Below are 20325 nucleotides of genomic sequence, written 5' to 3'. Positions count from 1 at the left end.
CGGGAATGGACTTTCTCAACCAGATATTGAGTTTGTCTCTGGTTGGTAGGTTGGCTTTGGATCTGAAAAACAAACTTAAAAGAAGGGAAGGTAGTTCCTGGGCCACAGTTTATCACCATGGTTCTGGCAGGGATTGGCTCGATGGAGCAATTTTGGGGAATGTTTTATTCATTATTTTCCTACTAACTTGAACTAGGTCGGTTTCAACATTAGATCACGCTACATTTCTTGAAGGGTCAAATGGGGAATGGAGGCAGTAGTGTCCAATTTTATTCCAAGGCTTGAGAAATTAGGCAGTGCCCAAAATCCCATTAGTAGATGCTTGTAGTTATTGAACAATGAATTTTTTTTAGATTTGTGTATTATTTTTTCAAATAGCTATTATAAGTTGTGCTTCTCTCCTTTCCCCTAATTCCGGAGGCGGGGGCGCAGCAGCCACTGAGCTGGGGTCATTCACTGCTGTCTTTCCTCACAGCCCTGCAGGGAGCTGGCGGGAGTGGCGAACCGGAGTAGGGCCAGGAGGTGGAGTTTTCTGAACTTTGCCTCTGGCGGCAGGCTGCTGACTTAGCCGATCCTCCTCTGAAACCCCTCAGCCTGCTTCGTGGGGTGGGGGTGGGGTGGCTGGCCCCTCACGGTTCTCAGTTGCAAGCAACAGGAAGTGGCTGATTTAAGCAGAAAAAGAATGTGTTGAAAGGCTGCTGCAGAGCTTACAGAATGACGGGGAAGTAAGGACCACAGAGCTGACGTTATAGGCAGGCGAAAAGGGAGGCGTGGCAATCGTAATACAGCCAGTGTCACAGACAGAAACAGCCCAGGCGGCCACTGCTGCGCCCCTGCTGAACTTGGTAAATGTGGACCCTGTCTGCCACTGTCACGACACTCCTGCAGGTCCTGAAACCCAGATGTGGCTGCCACCACCAGGGACCAGGGTGGACTTTCTGCTGTCGTGGGCACCATTCAAAGCCCCAGAGCTTGTCGATTGGCTAAGTCGTGGCCACATCCCCTTGCCCTGACTGCAAGCAAAGTTGGGAGAACCACCTCCTGGGGTTGAAAAGTTCAAAACTGCAAGTCTGGCTCTGGTAGTCTCTGCCCTCTAGACACATAAGGTAGGAAATTCCTCAAATGTGGGAAAGAGGTTCAGATGCTTGTATTTATAGTTGAGATGAGGGGAAGAGTTATCAAGCAAATGATTATTCAGTTACAGGATTTTAAGCTTGACTTTGGCAATTCGAAAGGTAAAATAAGTGAAACTTAGCATGGAGGTATAGCCACCATTTTTCAAAGTCCTGGCTATGAAGTATGGTGAGTAGCGTGGAAAATGAACAAAAGCAATTTAAATTCTCTGGATTAGTTAATAGGAACATATGCCCCAATAGAAAGTAATGTTTACACTCAGGAAGGAAAGGAAATAACCCTAGTATAAAAAGGCCCTTTCCATGGGTGTAAAAGAGAATAGTTTGCCACTGGAGTATCAAAAGAAGTTAAATGCAATAGAACCAAATGAGTACAGAGAAGGGTCTCAGCAGAAACTGAAGACATTATCAAAGAGGGGGAAACAAAAACTCAATAGACCATACTTATGGATATGTTTGTGTGCTTAATATATTTTTAACATTTAGAACAGGGATCTGGGATATATCTGTGCTTAATATATTTTCAACAATACCCTCAAGGGATATCTCACTTGATTCCTTGTTTTTGGACCATAAAAAGAAACTGGGTTAGGAGTTAGGCAATTGTACAGGGGACCATAAGGCACTGGGATACATGATAAATGGACAAGGGTATTTCTGTGAAGTTATCTTTCTTGAGTTGATCTGAAGTATGTATATTCTTGCTCTGTGACAAAGGGTAGATGTGCAACTTGATGGTGCTTGTGAATCGCTCTGCTCTGGAACTTTTTTCTGAGCTTAATGAAAGCAAGCAAACTGCAGAGACAGTTAATAATGATAAAACCGACACTTCTTAGCCTGGCATTCAAGGTTCTTCAAAATGTCTGGTAACACCATTATCTTCCACCCCACCCATTACTCCCTGGCTCAAATTTTTCTCTGATACTTGCTCGTTATTTGACCTTGGGCAAATCAACTTAACTTCTCTGAGCCTATTTCCCTACCTGTAAACAGGAATAATAAGTGATACGACTTATGTGGTATGACTGTAATGAGGATTACATGGGAATGTAATACATGAGGAGGAACATAGAACATTGAATTTGGATATTACAAGTGTTCAATTAAGCGTCAGGCATAATCCCTTCTCATCTTGAGTCCTCTGAACAAGCCCAGTGTACTTAGTGACCCGAGACTCATCTGGGTATCTCCCCAACCCCCTTTTTTCAATCTTTCATGATTTTATTTTCTCCCGGAGTTTCCAATGATCCCTTCCTTGGGTTTGATTAATTTGCTAGAGTGGCTCAAAGACTCGGTAAAATACTTTATTAGATTATTGGTTTATTATAAAAACAGATAACTCGGGTACAGTCCGATGGAAGAGATGTGTAGGGAAAGGTGTGGGGTCAAGGGCGTGGAGTTTCCATGCCCTGTCTGAGCACGCTGCTCTCCTGAAATCTCCGAGTTCACCAGCTTCGAGGGACCTCAACTTTCTAGCTAGCCTCTTCAAGTGTTGCTTTTCCTTCAATTTCCAGTCTACCTCCTCCATAAGCCTCAGTTAACTGTCTTCGTATACTATACCACACAACCCATTGTTAGTAGAGTAGTGCCTTTGTTATTTACCTTCTATATGACCTGCACATTTTTTGTTTCACCTAATAGACTGAACACCGTCTTTGAGATTAAGAATGTCACGCTACATCAAAGTTTCCTACAGCATCTAGCAAAGTGGAAGGTGCAGATCACTATTTGCTAAGTGTATGTATGAATTTTTCAGGCTCCGGATCAGATTAAGCACCCAGAACATTACCTCACGCACAAAAGGCAGGAGCAGCACTGGTCAGAGGGGATGAGAGCGCGGACAAATGCTGGCTGATGGTACAAAGCAGAACCGTGGAGGGAGAGCCCCTTGGTGTGACCAGGCCATGAGGGAGCAGGGTCTCTACATGGGGGAAGATGAGCAACCACAGACACTGAGATCGTGACATTCTCCAGTTACCCAGGGAGGCATGACAAGGAGGTGAGGATCTTACAAGTGAGTTTCCCACCCTCTCCTTCCAAGAAGGAAGCAAAACTTTATTTTGGCCTGAAATACCAATTACAAATTTGTTTGGGCAAACAATCTTTTAAACTATAAACATCCTAAAAGTGGGTAGAAGAAAATGTTGAGCCCTTCTCACTTGTGGGAATTATTTAACTGGATTTCCCCTTCAAAATATTTGGGACATAACTGCATGAATGCTTGTGTGTGAAGGCAATGAATTTTAGCCCTTTGGGTTAGGGTGGGGGCATAACCTGGCATGGGTGGGTGGCCCCGGACAGCCTCAGTAATGCTGAATGGTAGGTGGGTTCAGTGAAAAAATTAGTAGGTGCAGAAAAACGGGGAGCTGGCCAAAGACTGCCTAGTTTGACTAAGAAATGAAATGCGGCTGTGCCTTTGGTAAACCAGGTCAGGATGGACTGCCATGGACTTCAGCTGATTGAGGATCCATGGAGCCAGGGCAGGACTGGCTGTGCAAAGCAAAGAACAGGGCACGCTGTTCATGCTTAGGAACACAGGGACAACACACGCAGCCAGGGACACAGACCCGGTAGACAGAGCCTGGCAGCCACTGCTACAAATAGGGAACGTCTGCAGAGAACCAACTTGTGAGCTCGTGTTCCTGGAAGACGGGCTGGGGTGGGCATGGAGCAATTAATGAGTGGAAGAGAAATATTCTGGGTTGAATTGAAGTGGAACCGTGAACTCCTAGATTAGCTTAGTAGTCAGGGAACACATTTAGGTTAAAAGGCTATTTTCCCTTCTCAATATTGCAATCCGAATAAGAAAATATCTACATATAAAAAGAAATATCTAATAGATATTTCCTTTTATATATAAAAAAACAGAAATAATTTAGATTAAATGCTCCAACGTGTATTGTTACAAGTAGGTGTTATTGCAATCTATACTTTCATCCCATTTACTAATAAGCCTTTTCAAGTAACTTGAAGTTAGTAACTTTACAATGAGGTATAGAGCCCAACCAGGATGGGACCGAGTATGCTCCAAATTAGAAGGGGAGTGCATGGCTCATCAGTGATACTTCCTGTGGAGCACCTGTGTTCCAGTGCACAGTTAAGCGTTTCTTCCCGTGCATCTGAACGGGACCTTTTGGATTCTCTGGCTGTGGCAAGTTTAGTCAACTAATTCTATCAGTGTGTCTGTTGCCTTGTTGTCTAGGAGTTGATCCAAGCATCCAGGCACCCCTCTTGTAGACCTTAACTATGTATATGACAGCTTCAGGGAGCTGACCAGTCTGAGCTTAGAACACTTGCTTAAAGGGGAGACTGCCATTCCAGCATAAACTGTCGTTACTCCTACTGCAGAAACTGTTTTCATTATGGGGATGGTGAGTCCTGGAAGATCATGGCCAAGAAGCAGATGTCCTCAGTGGCTTCTTCTTAGAGTTAATCCCCAAGAGAGAGCCAACTGGCCACTTGCTTTTTATCACATTTCTAATAGGTGCTCCATTTCCTCAAGGGCTGTTGTAAAATCATTTACTTGACTGTTACATACGGTCTGCTGTTCCAGGAACTGGGCCCTCTCTTCTTCTTTCATCTTCAACTTTACTTTTAAGGCCTGCTTGGAAAGACATCAAAAAGAGAAAACACAAAACAAAACTTTGGAACATTATGCTTCTCTTACACTGAAGACCACAGGTCTACTAACATTAGGTTTATCTGTCCTGGTTCTAGGGACTGCCCCCTTTTGCTAGAGACGCCTCTATCTAAGCTGGAGCAATAAAACCCTCTGGGGTGAGTGTCACATCCCATCACTCATCCCAGCAACCCAGAGCAGTCCCAAGAAGCTGGGTCTCCTGTGACTGGTTTCCATGAGGTGTCAAGTTTCCACGGCATGGATTTCACACAGGTTTCAACTCTGAGCAACCTAGCGTGGTGCGCAGCATCTCGTGCCCTGCAGATATGAACAATTCTAAAGAGTCTTCAGAACAGAAAATTAGCTGAAAAAAAAAAAAGGTGAAATCATATGAAGTCTTGGAATTTAGTTAATAGTAACACATCAATGTTGGTTTCCTAGTTTTGACAAATGTGTTGTGATAATGTAAGATGTTAATGTTATGGGAACTAAATTCTCTGTATTTTCTTTGCAACTATTCTGTAAATCCAGATTACAAAATAGTTTTTTAAAAATAAAAAATAGCCCTGGCTGGGGTGGCTCAGTGGATTGAGTGTTGGCCTGCAAACCAAAGGGTCACTGGTTTGATTCTCAGTCAGGGCACAGGCCTGGGTTTCGGGCCCCCAAATGGGGGCATGCGAGAGGCAACTACACATTGATGTTTCCCTCCCTTTCTTCCTTCCTTTTTCTGAAATTAAATAAAATATATAAAAAAAGAAATAGATAAATAAGAGTGAGCCTTCCAAAGATCTTCCCATGGTGGCGGGCAATGGTCATTCTGCCTTTGGGTGATGGCAGCCTCTTACCTGTAAGTCCTCCATCTGCTTTTTGGCTGTTTCATTAAAAAGCTTCAGTTCACCTTGCAAAGTTTCTAACAGCAACTAAGAGGAAATACAATGTAGTACCAAATCTTTACTGAAATGGGAACATTTTCTTCATATAAATTAATCTCTTTGTATGGAAGGAGGGCTGAATTAGATGGTTGCTAATGTCATTCAATCATTTGCTGAGTGTCCACCCGCCCCCCGCCCCCCCACACACACCGGGTTCTCTCCTGAGCACCGTGGAGGGACTCTGTCCTGAGGAGGCACAGCAGATCACCCCACTTACATGAGCCCCGCTACATAAGCAACACGAACAAAACATAGTAGGCACTGAAAGGGAGATTAAGAGCTTGGGAGAGCAGAGAATGGTTTCCATATCTGGCATTCTATGATTCTAAGATGACAACTGATCTTCTTGGGGAAGAGATTATAGAAGCTCAGAAGCCTTTAATTCAGGGAAGAAACCAAAAAGAAGCCAAATTTAATTCAGGCCAAAGCTTTCCATTATACAGTTCTCAGCAAAGAAGTTTAAGGAGAGAAAGTTGGTATAGTGTAGAATAGAGAAGCCAGATAGTTCTCTATACAGGTCTATCCTATGATGTTTTAAAGTGGTACACTTTCAACTCAGACTCACGTTTGTAAGTACAAAGTCCCCTGTGAGATAAATATGCTACTTTAAGTACACATTCACCACTCTTTTCTTCCACTATCCTGGGTAAACAAAGGCTGCATCTGAGGATTTACTGATCATACGGCAGAGATGGTCTTAGAGCTGCAGAGCTGCAGAGCCCCACAGCCCCTCGGCCCCTGCCCACTCACACCCGTGCCCTCACCATGGAGTCCGCGTGGTCCGTGCTGGATTCTTCCTGTGATTCGGCAGTTTCACTGTCTAAAAGTAACAGAGTCAACAAAGTCAGCCTCGCTTAGGGAACTGTACCTTAGATAAGATCAAATCAAATCAAATCAAATCCCTCCTGGACAAGCACGAGGGTTTCCACGAGGAAAACTTGTCTTGGCAGCTGCTCCCTGACTCCCCCGAGTGTGCACCTAGGCAGTGCAGCCCACACCTGCCTCCAGAGAGATATATGTATTTTACCTCCCTCCTTTCTGGATATGGCCAAAAATTCATTCTGCTTTCTCCTCAGCAAAAAATTTTTCAAAAGGAAATGCATAAAACACACTATTTTTAAAAGCTTTTCAGGCCTTAAATGTTATTATTATTTTTGGCAAAAGTAGTGCATACACACAGTAAATTAAAATAATGTAAAACCATATATGGTAACTATAAAGAATATATCCTAAAAATGCACAGGTTAACCAGTAGCCAAGTTAGCACTCCTTAATGCAAAGAAGGCCAGGGCCCCACCCAGGGCGTTCTCAGGCTTTGCAGCTCAGCCTGAGGCCCTGTTACGTACTGGGGCAACTCCTGTATTCTCTTCTTTATCAGACTGTTCTCCAGGGACGAGGTCAGAGCAGAAATCACATCTTAACCACTGTGATCCTGCTGATTAGCCAGGTATTACAATATCACCTCTCTCTCTTCCCACCTGGGACAGTTACCCATATGCTACCGCTCTCAAAAGAAATGAAATATTTCTGGTCTAATTTGCAAAGTCATATCTTTGGGTACTGAATGAATCGCATCAAGTGTTAAGATAAGAAGGTGGTAATAATTCCCTCTCCACGGCCATCTGAGATGGTTGGTCAGGCGCAGTCAGCGTCACAAGGGAACAAAGAGGAGCTCCGAACCCCTGTGCTGCTGAGGCCAGCTGCGGCCATGCTGGATCCTTCACCCACAGGCCAGCACCATTCCGGGAGAAGGCTTGTGCACTGATTCCCTTGAAGGCCACTGGGTGCTGTGTCTTACCTGGATTGAGGCCCTTGCTCTCCAAAATTGCCAAACAGTTGTCCTGAAACTTCTCCAGCAGCTCCACCTTTTGGGTCAGGTCCTTCAGTTCTCCCTAGTGGGGCGCCAAGCAGAGATCAGGCCTGTCCCATTCCATCCCTCAGGGGCGGCCTTTACTGCCCTTGCTCTCAGTCAAAGAACAAGCCTGTTGCTGGTCCTCGGGTGCCTAGGCACTGCAAGCCTGGTCCCACCCGAGGGGCTGTTCCTCAGGATGCCACATGCATCACTCAGTGCAGCTGACAGCAGAGGTCTGGTGGTCTCTTACCTGAGTTTCAGTCAATTTCTGGTGCAACTGCTTGTTGACGGCCTCTAATAGCTGGTTCTTATCCTTGAGTTCTTCCTCTGATTTCTGCTTACTTAATGGTTTGTAGCTGTAATAATTGTACTTAATGAATGTATGAAGTAGTGCAGGGATTAAGAGTATGTACGGACTATGCAGCCTCACAAACAAGGGTTCGAATTCTGGCTTCATTACATAGTGCTCTATCACCTTCGGTGAATTGCACAACCTCTCGGAGGCCCTGTTTCCTCATTTCTAGAATTAGGATAATACATCTCATATTATTATTATTATTGTGAAGAATACGAGAGAGAATACAAGTACTATTTTCAGCACAGCTACTGACACATAGTAAACAATAAATAATAGCCATTATCACCATTAAATGTTCTTTTCAAATTTCTAAGAGTGTTTAAGATTTTATTTTTAGACAGCGGGGAAGGGAGAAAGGGACAGAAATATCAATGTGTGGTTGCCTCTCATGCGCCCCCTACTGAGGACCTGGCCCACAACCCAGGCATGTGACCTGAATGGGAATCGAACTGGCAACCCTTTGGTTTGCAGGCCAGCACCCAATCTACTGAGCCACACCAGCCAGGGCTCAGAGTTCTTCTTAATAGTATTTTGTTTTCAGAACATTTAAGACATGCCCAGATTTGGAATTAGAACTTGTTTCTACAGGCTTTACAGCTTATATTATTTGTCTTCAGGTTTGCAAAATGTCCAAACTAGCCTCAAAGAGAGAAAGATGGCTCCTTCTCCTGGATTTAGGCTTCACCAGCCCCAGCAGCAGCACCATCAGAAACGCCATCTCAAAATCACTAACTACATATAGCCCCTCCTATCTTGAAGGCTTCACATTCCTGCTGATAGGTCATAGCTGGGTTTGATTTCCAATCCGCAGTGGTCCTGGCATGGAGCCCCAAAAGCTCTTGATTGGCCCTGAAGATAGTAGCATCTTGCCCTGATAGTGTTTCTCAAATCTGGCTGTGCCTCACCCTTGACAATTCCATTCAGATTTCTGGGGTGGCAACCCAGACTGCAACACATTAAACAAGTCCCAATAAATCCTGTACAACCAGGGCTGAGATCCACTAAAGTGGGCCCAATCCAACCTTCCTATACACTAATATTCACCTCTCTCTTTTAAAGTACTTGCTTATTTTTAGAGAGAGGGGAAGGGAGGGAGAAAGAAAGGAAGAGAAACATCATTGTGTGTTTGCCTCTCACATACCCCCAACCGAGACCTGGCTTGCAACACAGGCATGTGCCCTGACTGGGAATCGGACCCACAACCCTTGTGACCCTTCCACTCTTTGGTTCGCAGGCTGGCGCTCAATCCACTGAGCCACAGCAGCCAGGGCTGATGTTCACCTCTTTTTGACGTTCCTCTTGATGGCAGTATCTGCAGCTTTTACCTGCCTAGAGAAGCAAAGAGAAAGGACTCAGGCCATTGACTTACTGTGGTGAACATTTTGCAATATATACACATATCAAATCATTATATTGTACACTTCAAACTATCATACTGTAGTCAATTATACCTTAAAAAAAAAAAAGCAAAGGGAGCAATGTTTCAAGATCAGGCTCTTTGTTCTGCTTTGTTCACAACACATAACAACACATCATGATTCTCACTGTGTACATACAATGCAACTAGCACAAGGTCAATAAACTGAGGGCCCACGCACTTTTGCTTCAGCCCAGATTATTGAAAAAGGCTTATTAATAGAGAATGAACTCCCCTCTTGCTCAAAATGGAGTGGCTACCTCATGTCTACCTCCCTTACGGGGGACTGAGCGCGGGCGGAGGGACACACACACACTGGGCCGGACTGTGCTCAGACCAGCAACAGAGGCTGTCGGCTAGTGCCCACCCACCATGACTGCCCTCTAGGGCTGGTGGGCGACCACAGGGATGCCATCCGTACATTCGGAGCGAGTGGTGAGAGGAAAAATATCTCTTATGATAACCCTTGCTGTGTCTCTTCAGAACTGACCGACATAAAGGGCCCTGACAGACAGCTCAGCAATGCTGCCCCACTCTGGGTCACTCACTGACCACAGGCCAACTGTGCAGGTGTCTCTTGCTCCTGAAAACTCTATTTTCTGATTCTTGGTACTGAGCAATTTCTAGCAAGATGTTCTAACTGGATACCAATGATCTGACCCACCCATCTCGTCTCGGTTTGATGATTTTCATAATATCATTCTCTGAAACTCCTGGATGAAGAATTCTGGAAACATCGACTTCTTTAGACTTAACAGGTAATAAGCTCTTAGAAGTAGCTCGAATTTGTGTGTCTGCAAAGGAAAACAGGAAGGTGAAACCTCAAGTATCAGGACCCAACAGGTGCCACTCTGTGACACACAGAGCTCCAGTCTAAGCTGTCAGAAACCTGTATTTCCTCCCGGCCCATCTCAATTTGTGAAGATTAATTCAGAAAAATAAGAATTCTAGACTAATGTGGAATAGAAACCAAAATTCTTTAAATGTGATAATGCGGTGTTTAAGGGGAGCCAAGAGCTTGATGACATATCACACGGAATGGCCACAGGGTATAAAGTGAAAGTTGACGCCAGCAAAGAGCTAAATGAGAGGCAGCATGGCCGTCAGCAGGGCAAAACACAGTCGAATGCTTCATCGGCCACCAGAGGAATTGAAGCATCTTGTTAAACCTGTACGCACTCTGCATGCTCCCCCAAGGCTGCACTCAAGTTGCTCCGAGTTTCTCTTTCAACTACCACTTTAATTGTTTTGACCAGACAGTCTCCCTAAGTACTCTGAAATGCGTCCTGGTGTCCCAGTGCTCAGGAGAGTGCCTGGGGGCACACTAACAGAGGTTTCAAAGACCACCTCTAAATAATCTTTTGTCTTCTTTCCCTGTTGCATGCTGATACCTTTACTGCCAGCCCTTTTAATTTCTTTGTACATCATTAAGTTTAGAGGTTCCCTATTTGCATTCTACTCTTATCTTCTTGCTGGGCTATCGCCAGGTGGCCAGAGGAACAGCCCTGCCATAACACTGTTCTTATCCAGGAGAGGACTTTCTCCTACCCCTTATGCTACCCTCCACCACGCACTGACTTCCTACCATTTACATGTCATAACCAAATTCAAGCAGTAACTTGTTCTGGAGTTACGCACACCCTGTCCTCTCCACCACACACACACATGGTTTTCCAGTTTACACTAACTTACTTCTTTCATTGCAAAATGGCTCATTTCAGCTTACTCATAAGAATAAACTCAAGTTGAAGAAATGAGGTACAAAGCACTGGATCGCAGGGATTAGGAAATTTTGTATTCGTATTTGAAAAAGACTTTATTTTGATGAGTCTAACCATACAACAGTTTGGAATAAATATCATTTCACAAGTTAACACATTATTTCCTTTACAGGTACACTCACTGGGCACTTACACTCTACTTTCCATACTCTTAGCCACAAAACAAAGACTAAAAGGATTCTTTCTGAGGTCTCTGTCTGAAGTAAAAGGTATCCCTGAGGGAATACATTTATTTTCTCCTCTCTCAAATATTTATAAGTTATACATAATAACAAATCTATCCCATGTATAAAAGTGTTAATAGTAAATTTGTCAACATTAGCACTCTTCGCTGACTGTAATTAGTTCCAATAATCCGTATTTTCTAGAAACTAAGGATGTGTTGTAGGAAAAAGTTCGCAGAACTTAATGAAGATTGTCTTCTTAAAATCAGAGATATTAGGAGGGAAATCGGATGGCTGGTGTTCAGGAAAGGGGAGGGGACTTGTTTTTCACTGCATATCATTTCCTAACTTGGGATTTTTTTTTTTTTTACATATACACGTTACTTACTCAAAAAACAATCCTGGAGTCACGTAAAACTTGGAGTGATGTAAACATTATGGCAGAGTAAGAAGACTCCTTTGTTTCTCCCCCTAAATTTACAAGTCGGACAACTATAACTCAACAAAGGATCCTCTGCTCAACACACAAGCACGCCTCCAGGGCCCACAGCCTGGGACGCCTGAAGGTGGGTGCACCAACGAGTAGGGAAGGCGGGATGGGGGAAGTACAGGTTGGCGGCCCACCACGACTCCAGTGAGCCTGGCAGCAGTGCAGATGGCGGGCTGCAGCCCTCACACTAGGGCTGTAAGAGGGTCAGAGGTAGTGCTTCCCTGAGAAAAGCCATCCCCTACCCCCATCCTCATTGTAGCGGACCCTGGCAGAGGTGGCTGGGAAACCTTAAACAGTGCAGCGGTGATGACAGGGAGGGGCAGAGCCACGAGATGGGGAACTTGCCCCACCCATCCTGACAGAGCCAGGAGGAGCCAGTGGAGAGGCCTCCAAAAATGCAGTAGGGCCCAGGACCATCAGAAAAAAGGAGGCAGTAGGCAAAACCAGTACTCCACCATCAACCACAATCACATTCCCCGGCCATGGGTGGTAGCGCCCTGTAACGGATGCCATCTAGTCACAGAGGGACACCCATCATCCCAGGGGGTGTGTGCCAGTTCCTTAACTGAACTGACACCGCTAAACTATGATCCCAGAGGTACAAATAGCATAGGAAGAGAAAACAAAAACTTAAAATTATGACACCATCAAAAGAAAGTACCCTATGTATCAAATCACTGAATTATTGACAGCAAAACAGAATATATACAAGAAAGGAGTTCACCACCCTCAAACATGCAGGCAGAGAAGCAATTCATTAAAAACCATGAACAACCCAGATAACACAGGAGCACAGAAAGGAAATGAAAAGTCTCCAGAAACCAAAGTCAAAGTCATGGAAGATCATGACTTAAATGACAGAAAACTTAAGATCGCAGTTATGAAAAAGCTCAATAAGATACAAGAGAACTCAGAAAAGTAATACACTGAGTTCAAGAATAAAGTTAATAATCAAAAGAAATACTTTACCAAAGAAATTTAAACTATAATAAAGAACCAAACAGAAATTCTGGAGTTAGAACCCAGTAAGTGAGATGAGGAGTGCTCTAGAGAGCACTGGAAATAGAGCGGACAGGATGGAGGAGAGAATTAGCAAGCTCGAGGCAGGAACCCAGAAATGACCCAGGAGGAAGAACAGAAAGACCTAAGAGTTGGGAAAAAAAAAAAAAAAAGGACTATATAAAAACTATCTGTTGCCATTAGAAAGAGCAACATAGCCTTGGCAGGTGTGGCTCCGTGGACTGAGCATCAGTCTGCGAACCAAAAGGTCACCAGTTCGATTCCCAGTGAGAGCACATGCTTGGCTTGCAGGCCAGGCCCCCAGGTGTAGGTGTGTGAGAAGCAACCAATTGATGTATCTCACACACTGATGTTTCTCTCCCTCCCTTCCTCTCTCCCTAAAAAGTAAATAAATCTTAAGAAAAGAAAAGAAAAGAAAAGAGAAGAAAAGAAAAGAGAAGAAAAGAAAAGAAAAGAAAGAGCAACATAGGATAATGGGAATGCCAGAGAAGAAGAGAGAAGGAAACAGAGAGCCTACTGAGAGAAATAATTGAAGAGAACTACCCAAACCTATGGGAAGAAGTGGACTTTAGAATAGAAGAAGCTAACAGAACACCTAATTATATCAATGCAAAGAGACCTTCTCCTCTAAGATGCATTAAAAGTAACTATAACTACTGCAATTTGTTAACAAATGTACAACGTAAGAGAGACAATTTATGACAACAAAGTCATAAAAGGAGAGGAGAAAAAGGACTGAATATGTACGGGTGAATGAAGATGAGGCAATCAAAAGAAGGAGGACTATTGTATATATGCGACATTTTACACAAACCTAACGGTACTCACAAAACAAAAATCCAGACCTGAGGCACAAAATATAAAAAAAGAGGAAAGGAATGGAAAAAAAGAAGAGAAAACTACCATATTAAAACAGCAGACAAAATCACAAGGGAAAAGAAAAGATGGAGCCCTGGCTGGTGTGGCTCAGTGGATTGAGCTCAGGCCTGCGAACCAAAGGGTTGCAGGTTAGATTCCCAGGCTAGTGCACATGCTTGGGTTGCAGGCCAGGTCCCCAGTAGGGGGCGCTTGAGAGGCAATCACACATTGATGTTTCTCTCCCTTTCTCCCTGCCTTCCCCTCTCTAAAAATAAGTAAATAAAATAAAAAGAAAAAGAAAGCCTCAATGGAGGCACAAATAACCAGAAAACCAAAGATAAAATGGCATATGGCAGACCATGTGGCAAAAACACTAGTCTCAATAAATTTAAGACTGAAATCATACCAAGCTTATTTTCTGATCACAATGATACTGAAAATTAACTACAGGAAGAAAGCTAGAAAAGCCACAAATACATGGGGATTAAACAACATTCTATGAACAACCACTGGGTCACAGAAGAAATAAAAGAAGGGACTAACAGATACATAGAGCTAAATGAAAATCAAGATATGATGTAACAAAATTTTAGGGGTGCAGCAAAAGTGGCCCTAAGAGGGGTGTTAGACCATTACAGGCCTATTTCAAGAAACAAGAAAAATCCCAAATAGATGATCTAATATTATACCTTAAAGAACTAGAAAAAGAACAAATAAAGCCCAAAGTCAGTGGAAGGAAGGAAATAATGAGAATCAGAGCAGCAATAAATGAAATAGAGAAAAGACAACAGAAAACAATAAAATAAAAAGTTGGTTCTTTAAAAGATAAGCAAAATTGACAAACATCTGGCTGAAGGAGAAAGGAAGATTTAAATAAATAAAATCAGAAATTAAAGAGGAAGTTACAACAGTCACTACTGAAATACCAAGGATTAAACTAGAATGTTATGAAAGGCTATATGCCACCAAACGCAATAACCTAGAAGAAAAGGACCAATTCCTAGAAGTATACAATCTTCTAGACTGAATCATGAAGAAGTGGAAAACATAAACAGATGAATCACTAGTAAGGAAACTGAAACAGTCATTTTTAAAAAACTCTCAAAAAATAAAAGTTCAGGAGCAGATGGCTTCCCTGGTGAATTCTACCAAATACGCACGCAAACAAGATTTAATACCAATCCTTTTCAACCTCTTCCAAAAAATTGAAGAGAGGATACTTACTCATTTTATGAGGCCAACATTATCCTGACACCAAAACTGGGCAAGGAGAACACACACAAAAGAAAACTACAGCCCTGGCACTAGATTGAACATCAGACTACGAACCAAAAGGTCGCTGGCTCAGTTCCCAGTCAGGGCACACGTTTGGGTTGCTGGCCAGGTCCCCTGTTAGGGGTGTGTAGGAGGCAACCAGTCAATGTTTCTCTTATACATTGATGTTTACCTCCGTTTCTTTCTCCCTCCCTCCCCTCCCTCTAAAAATAAATAAAATCTTAAAAAAAAAAGAAAAGAAAATTACATGCTAATATCTCTGATAAACAGGCAAAATCCTAAATAAAATACCAGCAAATTGAGTACAGCAATACATTAATAGAATCATACATCACGATCAAATGGGTCTCATTCCAGGAATGCAAGGATGATTCAACACCCACAAATCAATCAATGTGATTATAACAATAGATACAGAAGAAGCATTTGACAAGCTACAACATCCATATATAATAAAACAGTCCATAAAATGCTTATGAAAGGAAAGGACCGCAACACAATAAAGGACATATATGACAAACCCTCAGGTAACATCATACTCAATGGTGAGAAACTGAAAACTTTTCCTCTAAGCTCAGGAACAAGACAAGGATGGCCACTCTCATCACTGCTATTCAATATAGTTCTGGAAGTCCTAGACAGAGCAGAGCAATTAGACCAAAAAAGGAAGGAAGGAAGGAAGGGCATCCAAATTGGGAATGAAGAAGTAAAACTGTCACTATTTGCAGATGACATCACTCTATATAGAAAACCCTAACAATGCCATCAGAAAGGTATTAGAAACAAATACAGCAAAGTTGCAGGATATAAAACTGACAGATAAAAACCTGTTGCATTCCTATATACTAACAACAAAACATCAAAAAAAAAAAAGAAAGAAAAATGAAGAAAACAATGCCATTTACAATTGCAACAAAGAGAATAAAACTCCTAGGAATAGAGTTCACAAAGATAGTAAACAACCTGTACACTGTAAACTACAAGACACTGTTGAAAGAAATTGAAGAAGACATAAAGAAATGGAGATATTCCATCCATGTTCGTGGGTTAGAACAATTAACATTGTTAAAAATGAGCATATTACCTAAACCAGTATACAGATTTAATGCAACACTATCAAAATCCTAATAGCCTTTTTCACAGAAATGTAACAAAAAATCTCAAATTTGTATGGAATCACAAAAGATCCTGAAATAGCCAAAGCACTCCTGAGAAAAATGGACAAAGCTGGAGGTATCACACTTCCTGACTTCAAACTAAACTATAAAGCTACAATAAGTAAAACATCATGGTACTGGCAGAAAAACAAACAGAAAGACCAATGGAACAGAGTTGAGAGCTCAGAAATAAACTCACATATATACGGGCAACCAATTTTCAACAAAGGAGCCAAAGACATGCAATGGAGAAAGGAACGTCTCTTCAGTAAATGCTGCTGGGAATCTGGAAAGCCACATGCAAAGAAACTAAACTGCTATCTGACACCATACGCAAAAACTAACTCAAAATGGAGTAAAGACTTGTCTATATAGAAAGAAACATAGTTACTGAACTTATGGATGTTGGTCTCAGAGAGATTTTTGTGAACTTGACCCCAAAAGCAAGGGAAGTAAAAGCAAAAATAAAGGAATGGGACTATATCAAACTAAAAAGCTCTGCATAGCAAAAGAAACCATTAACAAAACAAAAGGCAAGATATTTGCAAATAATACTTCTGATAAGGTGTTAACATATGAAATATATAAAAATTCACACAACTCAACAACAAAAAATCATACTAAAAACGAGCAGAAGACCTGAATAAACATTTTTACAAGAAACTTACATACAGCCAACAGATATATGAAAAGATGCTCAAAATCACTAGTTATGAGGAAAATGCAAATCAAAACCACAACGAGATGCCACCACCTCAAACCCGTTAGAAGGGATATAGTCAAGACAACAAGAAATAACAAGTGTTGGAGAGGATGTGGAGAACAGGGACACTGCTGGGGAGAATGTAAATTGATGCAGCCACTGTGGAAAACAGTATGGAGGCTCCTCAAAAAATAACAGGGCTACCATATGACCCAGCAATCCCTCTCCTGGCTATCTGCTTTAAAAATGTGAAAACACTTATTGGTAAAGATATACGTACCACTGTGTTCATTGCAGCATGATTGACAATAGTCAGGACATTGAAGCAACCTATGTGTCCTTTGACTGATGACTGGAAAAACAAGATGTGGTACATACACACAACTGAATACTATCCAGCCATTAAAAAGAACTATTTCCACTTATGACAATATGGATGAATCTCGGGAGTATTATGCAATGACATAAGTGAAATGGAAAAGGGTAACCATGTGATTTCACGCATATTTGGGATATAAAACAAAAAGCAACAAACATAAACGAAACAAACAAAAAACAAACTCATCAATACAGACAACAGAATGGAGGTTACCAGAGTGGAAGGAGGTCAAGTATGTGGCGACAGGAGACTAGACTTCAGGTGTTGAACACACAATAAAGCATACAGATATTATACAGGGGCCAGCACAAGAATGCTCCTTTTTTATTACAAATCTTTTTATTATAAAATCATAAGCATGATATTCTGTAACGTAACAATATCACACTCAAGCACACCATACAACATTTTAGGTGAAATGTTTAAATTAAAACTATAAATATTATACTCACATTAACCTACCAACCACATTCAAGCAGGCGTTACTTCTGCCAGACCCTGCATTTTAAAGTCATATACCTGAAATTCATGTTTTAACCAATGTTACCCCAATGATTGTAATAAAAACAAACAAAAAAGCTAAAACTTAAAAACAACCAGCCCATACGGACATGAACTAAAGGGGGGGAAATGTGGGTGGGAGGGTGTGCAGGGTGGAGGGGAGTGAAGGGGGGAAAATGGACAACTGTAATAACATACTCAATAAAATATACTTAAAAAAACAACAAAAACCAAAAAACAACTAGCCCATGCCCAAAATCAAAATAAAAATCCTGGAAGACTGCCTAAAAATGTTAAATTACTGAGGTTACATATAATCATAAAGCTAGGACAGGAATAGAAAGCAGAGATTGAAAACTTTCAACTTTGCTGGGGAGAGCCAGTCAGTCACTCCCCAGTGACGGCAGGGGTACTGCACTCTAGGGGACAAGCAGAGTAAACAGAGAGACTCTGGTTCCCCCAGCCACTGCTAGGCCCTGCTGATGCCAGGATTGCCATCCAGGTGTTCTGAGGCAACGTAAGACAAGTAGGGCAACCCTTTAAGCCTTTGGAGAAAAGCCTACTTACTTCACAGATCAATCCTGCTACTGCTCCTCAACCAGCTGATGGTGTGACTGCTAAGGGATCTTAAACAACTGCTTCAAAATCTCTCACAACTGGTTCTGATGTTTGAAGCTTATTCTGTGCTAAAGCCTCTAGATTAGGCAGATGGACACCTGCAGACCCTAGGCGATGGCTTTAAACCACAAGACAAGTAATATAAAGCAAGATGGCAAAACAATAAAAAAATTTTAATCATGTCTCTTCTCCCAAGTTTCTTGAATGCTCTAGCTAAGCTTGACCCCTCTCCCTCACTTCCCTGAACAAATGTTTACTGAGAATGTACTATATGAGAGACAAATGTGAACCAGACACGGTGGAGAATTCTACTGCTTCCCTCTAAGTATTTAGCTTCTTAAATGATTCTCCTTTCTCCCCACGACAACAGACCCAGTTCCTCCAGATAGCGCAGGTTTGGAAATAAAATGGGTAATTGTTTACAAAGGGATTCCTAAATTAATGGGAATAAGATTGTAGGGCAATCAGCAGCTTAAATCTAATTGGTAATGCAGCATGGTTAGGTTTGGGGAAGCAGGGGTGCAGGGCAGGTCTAAAATCCTACCGCAAGGCCCTCTTCTCCTAACTCCCATCTTAAACCTAGACAGCCGGAGTCTACGGGAATCAGCAGGTAGTTAGCGTCGACCGAATGCCCTCCCCACCGCCCCCACCCCCGCACCCACTCCGCGCTCCCTACTCCGGGCCACAGATTTGCTCTTCCGTCCTCTCCCGGGGGCCGTGTGCGCACCCACCTGCGGGCGGGCCGCCGCTCAGCCCTGAGGTGGGCTGCAGTGTGTACGTTGTCTTAACCCCGCTGGTCATCCTGACGAGGTGGCAAGGCTGCGCCCTGGAAGGTGAAAGGTGAATGTTACCCCGTGGTGGGCCTGGGGGCTCCCAAGCAGGTGGAGGGGCCAGGAAGAGCGCGCGACTCAGCCAGCCCCGGCTCGTAACTCTCGTCGTTCTGAATCAGCGGGAGCTGTAGGGGGAAATTCCATTCCCAGCCCAACCCCTCCGCCCCCATCAGCCCAGTCCCATGCCCCGGGAGAGCCGAACCCAGGTGCCTGTTGCTCCGGCTCGCAACTCTCGTCGTTAGAATTCAAAACGCGCTCCGCGGCAACCTCCGCACTACCAAGTAGATCTGCAGCCTGGGTTTCAAACGGAAACTTCCGGTGGCCCGGTGGGAGGGGCTGCGGCTCGCGCCATGTAGGCGGCCATGTTGTACGGACCGCACTGTCTTGAGGGACTCCTTGGGGGGCTGCCATGCGGTACGGAAGGTTGGAGCCCAAGCCGGAGCTGAACTTCCCTGCGGTGGGTGTTGGAGCCCGCGGGTCTTGGCTGGGAAGGGAAGTGGTGCAGATTGCGGACGTGAATGGAGCTATGAGCCACTGACGGCACTTTTTGGCTTGGGACGCAAAACGCAGCCACGTTTAGAGTCCATGTCACAATCCTTCTCTGTTTGGTCTGTGATTGTCAGGGATATTGTATGATGCCTGATTGCCGAGCTCAAAGAGTATTTCAGACGAGATCGGGTGCGTTCAGGGTCGTATGGCCGTGGACTGCAAAGAGTATTTCAATGGGCGTAAAACTACACTTTACGTTGTGGGGAGTCATAGGTAAGAGGGTCTGTGGGCTGAAATACCTGAAACATGTACCCCTATTCTAACTCTAATAGCAGTTATCCAGATTTGAAGCAGAGATTCAAAGCTGCTCTTGGTGATCGGGGCAGAGTTCTGAAACAGTGCACTCATTCATTTCACTCAACAAATATTGAGCTCTATGTGCCTGGTCACTATTCTAAGTGGGCTGGTGGGGGTCAGAGGGGCAGGGCAGCAAATATCAAGACTGACCTTGGTTCCACTCTCCTGGTGTTTACAATCTAGGAAACAGTAAATAAATAATCATATGAACTTGCTAATTATATCTCAAGCTCGATAATTGCCAAATAAATATATATTTACCACTGTAGTAAAACTATGAAAGACAAGTACAATGTGCTATGAGGGAGAAAAGCAGGGAAAGCAAGTTTAAACTGGGGAGTCAGGGCCCTGGCTGGTGTGGCTCAGTGGACTGAGCGCCGACTATGGTCGCT

At 43.2% G+C, this 20325-nt stretch overlaps 1 protein-coding gene across 3 annotated transcripts; it reads right to left on the bottom strand.

Annotated features, from left to right (window-relative positions):
- Nucleotides 1-2423: 2423 nt before the first annotated feature.
- On the bottom strand, nt 2424-19498 carry KNSTRN (kinetochore localized astrin (SPAG5) binding protein). 3 transcript variants are annotated; one of them, XM_045823726.1, is made up of 9 exons: nt 19290-19498; nt 18989-19083; nt 9976-10105; nt 9176-9223; nt 7787-7892; nt 7483-7576; nt 6449-6504; nt 5598-5672; nt 2424-4737 (listed from the first exon to the last, which is right to left on the bottom strand). In XM_045823726.1, the coding sequence occupies exons 1-9, from the start codon at nt 19496-19498 to the stop codon at nt 4603-4605; spliced, it is 948 nt and encodes a 315-aa protein (XP_045679682.1). In that variant the 3' UTR covers nt 2424-4602. The 3 variants fall into 3 exon arrangements, with proteins under 3 accessions (XP_045679682.1, XP_045679683.1, XP_045679685.1); XM_045823727.1 differs by having other exon boundaries at nt 2424-4734; XM_045823729.1 differs by lacking the exon at nt 2424-4737 and adding an exon at nt 4744-5116.
- Nucleotides 19499-20325: the final 827 nt, after the last annotated feature.

Source organism: Phyllostomus hastatus, unplaced genomic scaffold (assembly GCF_019186645.2).
Source record: "Phyllostomus hastatus isolate PE091 unplaced genomic scaffold, TTU_PhHast_1.1 phas_scaffold_501, whole genome shotgun sequence".
Taxonomy (NCBI): Eukaryota; Metazoa; Chordata; class Mammalia; order Chiroptera; family Phyllostomidae; genus Phyllostomus; species Phyllostomus hastatus.
The sequence above is the reverse complement of the archived record's forward strand: the minus strand, read 5'-3'. Positions and strand labels throughout refer to the sequence as shown.

Excerpts from the sequence above, each read along its gene's own strand:
- KNSTRN (XM_045823726.1), bottom strand. The coding sequence starts at position 19,498 with ATGGCAGCCCCCCAAGGAGTCCCTCAAGACAGTGCGGTCCGTACAACA. Across the intron at positions 10,106-18,988 it reads GAGCGGCGGCCCGCCCGCAG|ACACACAAATTCGAGCTACT; the intron begins GTGGGTGCGCAC and ends TTTCCTTTGCAG. Across the intron at positions 4,738-5,597 it reads AGCAGATGGAGGACTTACAG|CAGGCCTTAAAAGTAAAGTT; the intron begins GTAAGAGGCTGC and ends TGTCTTTCCAAG.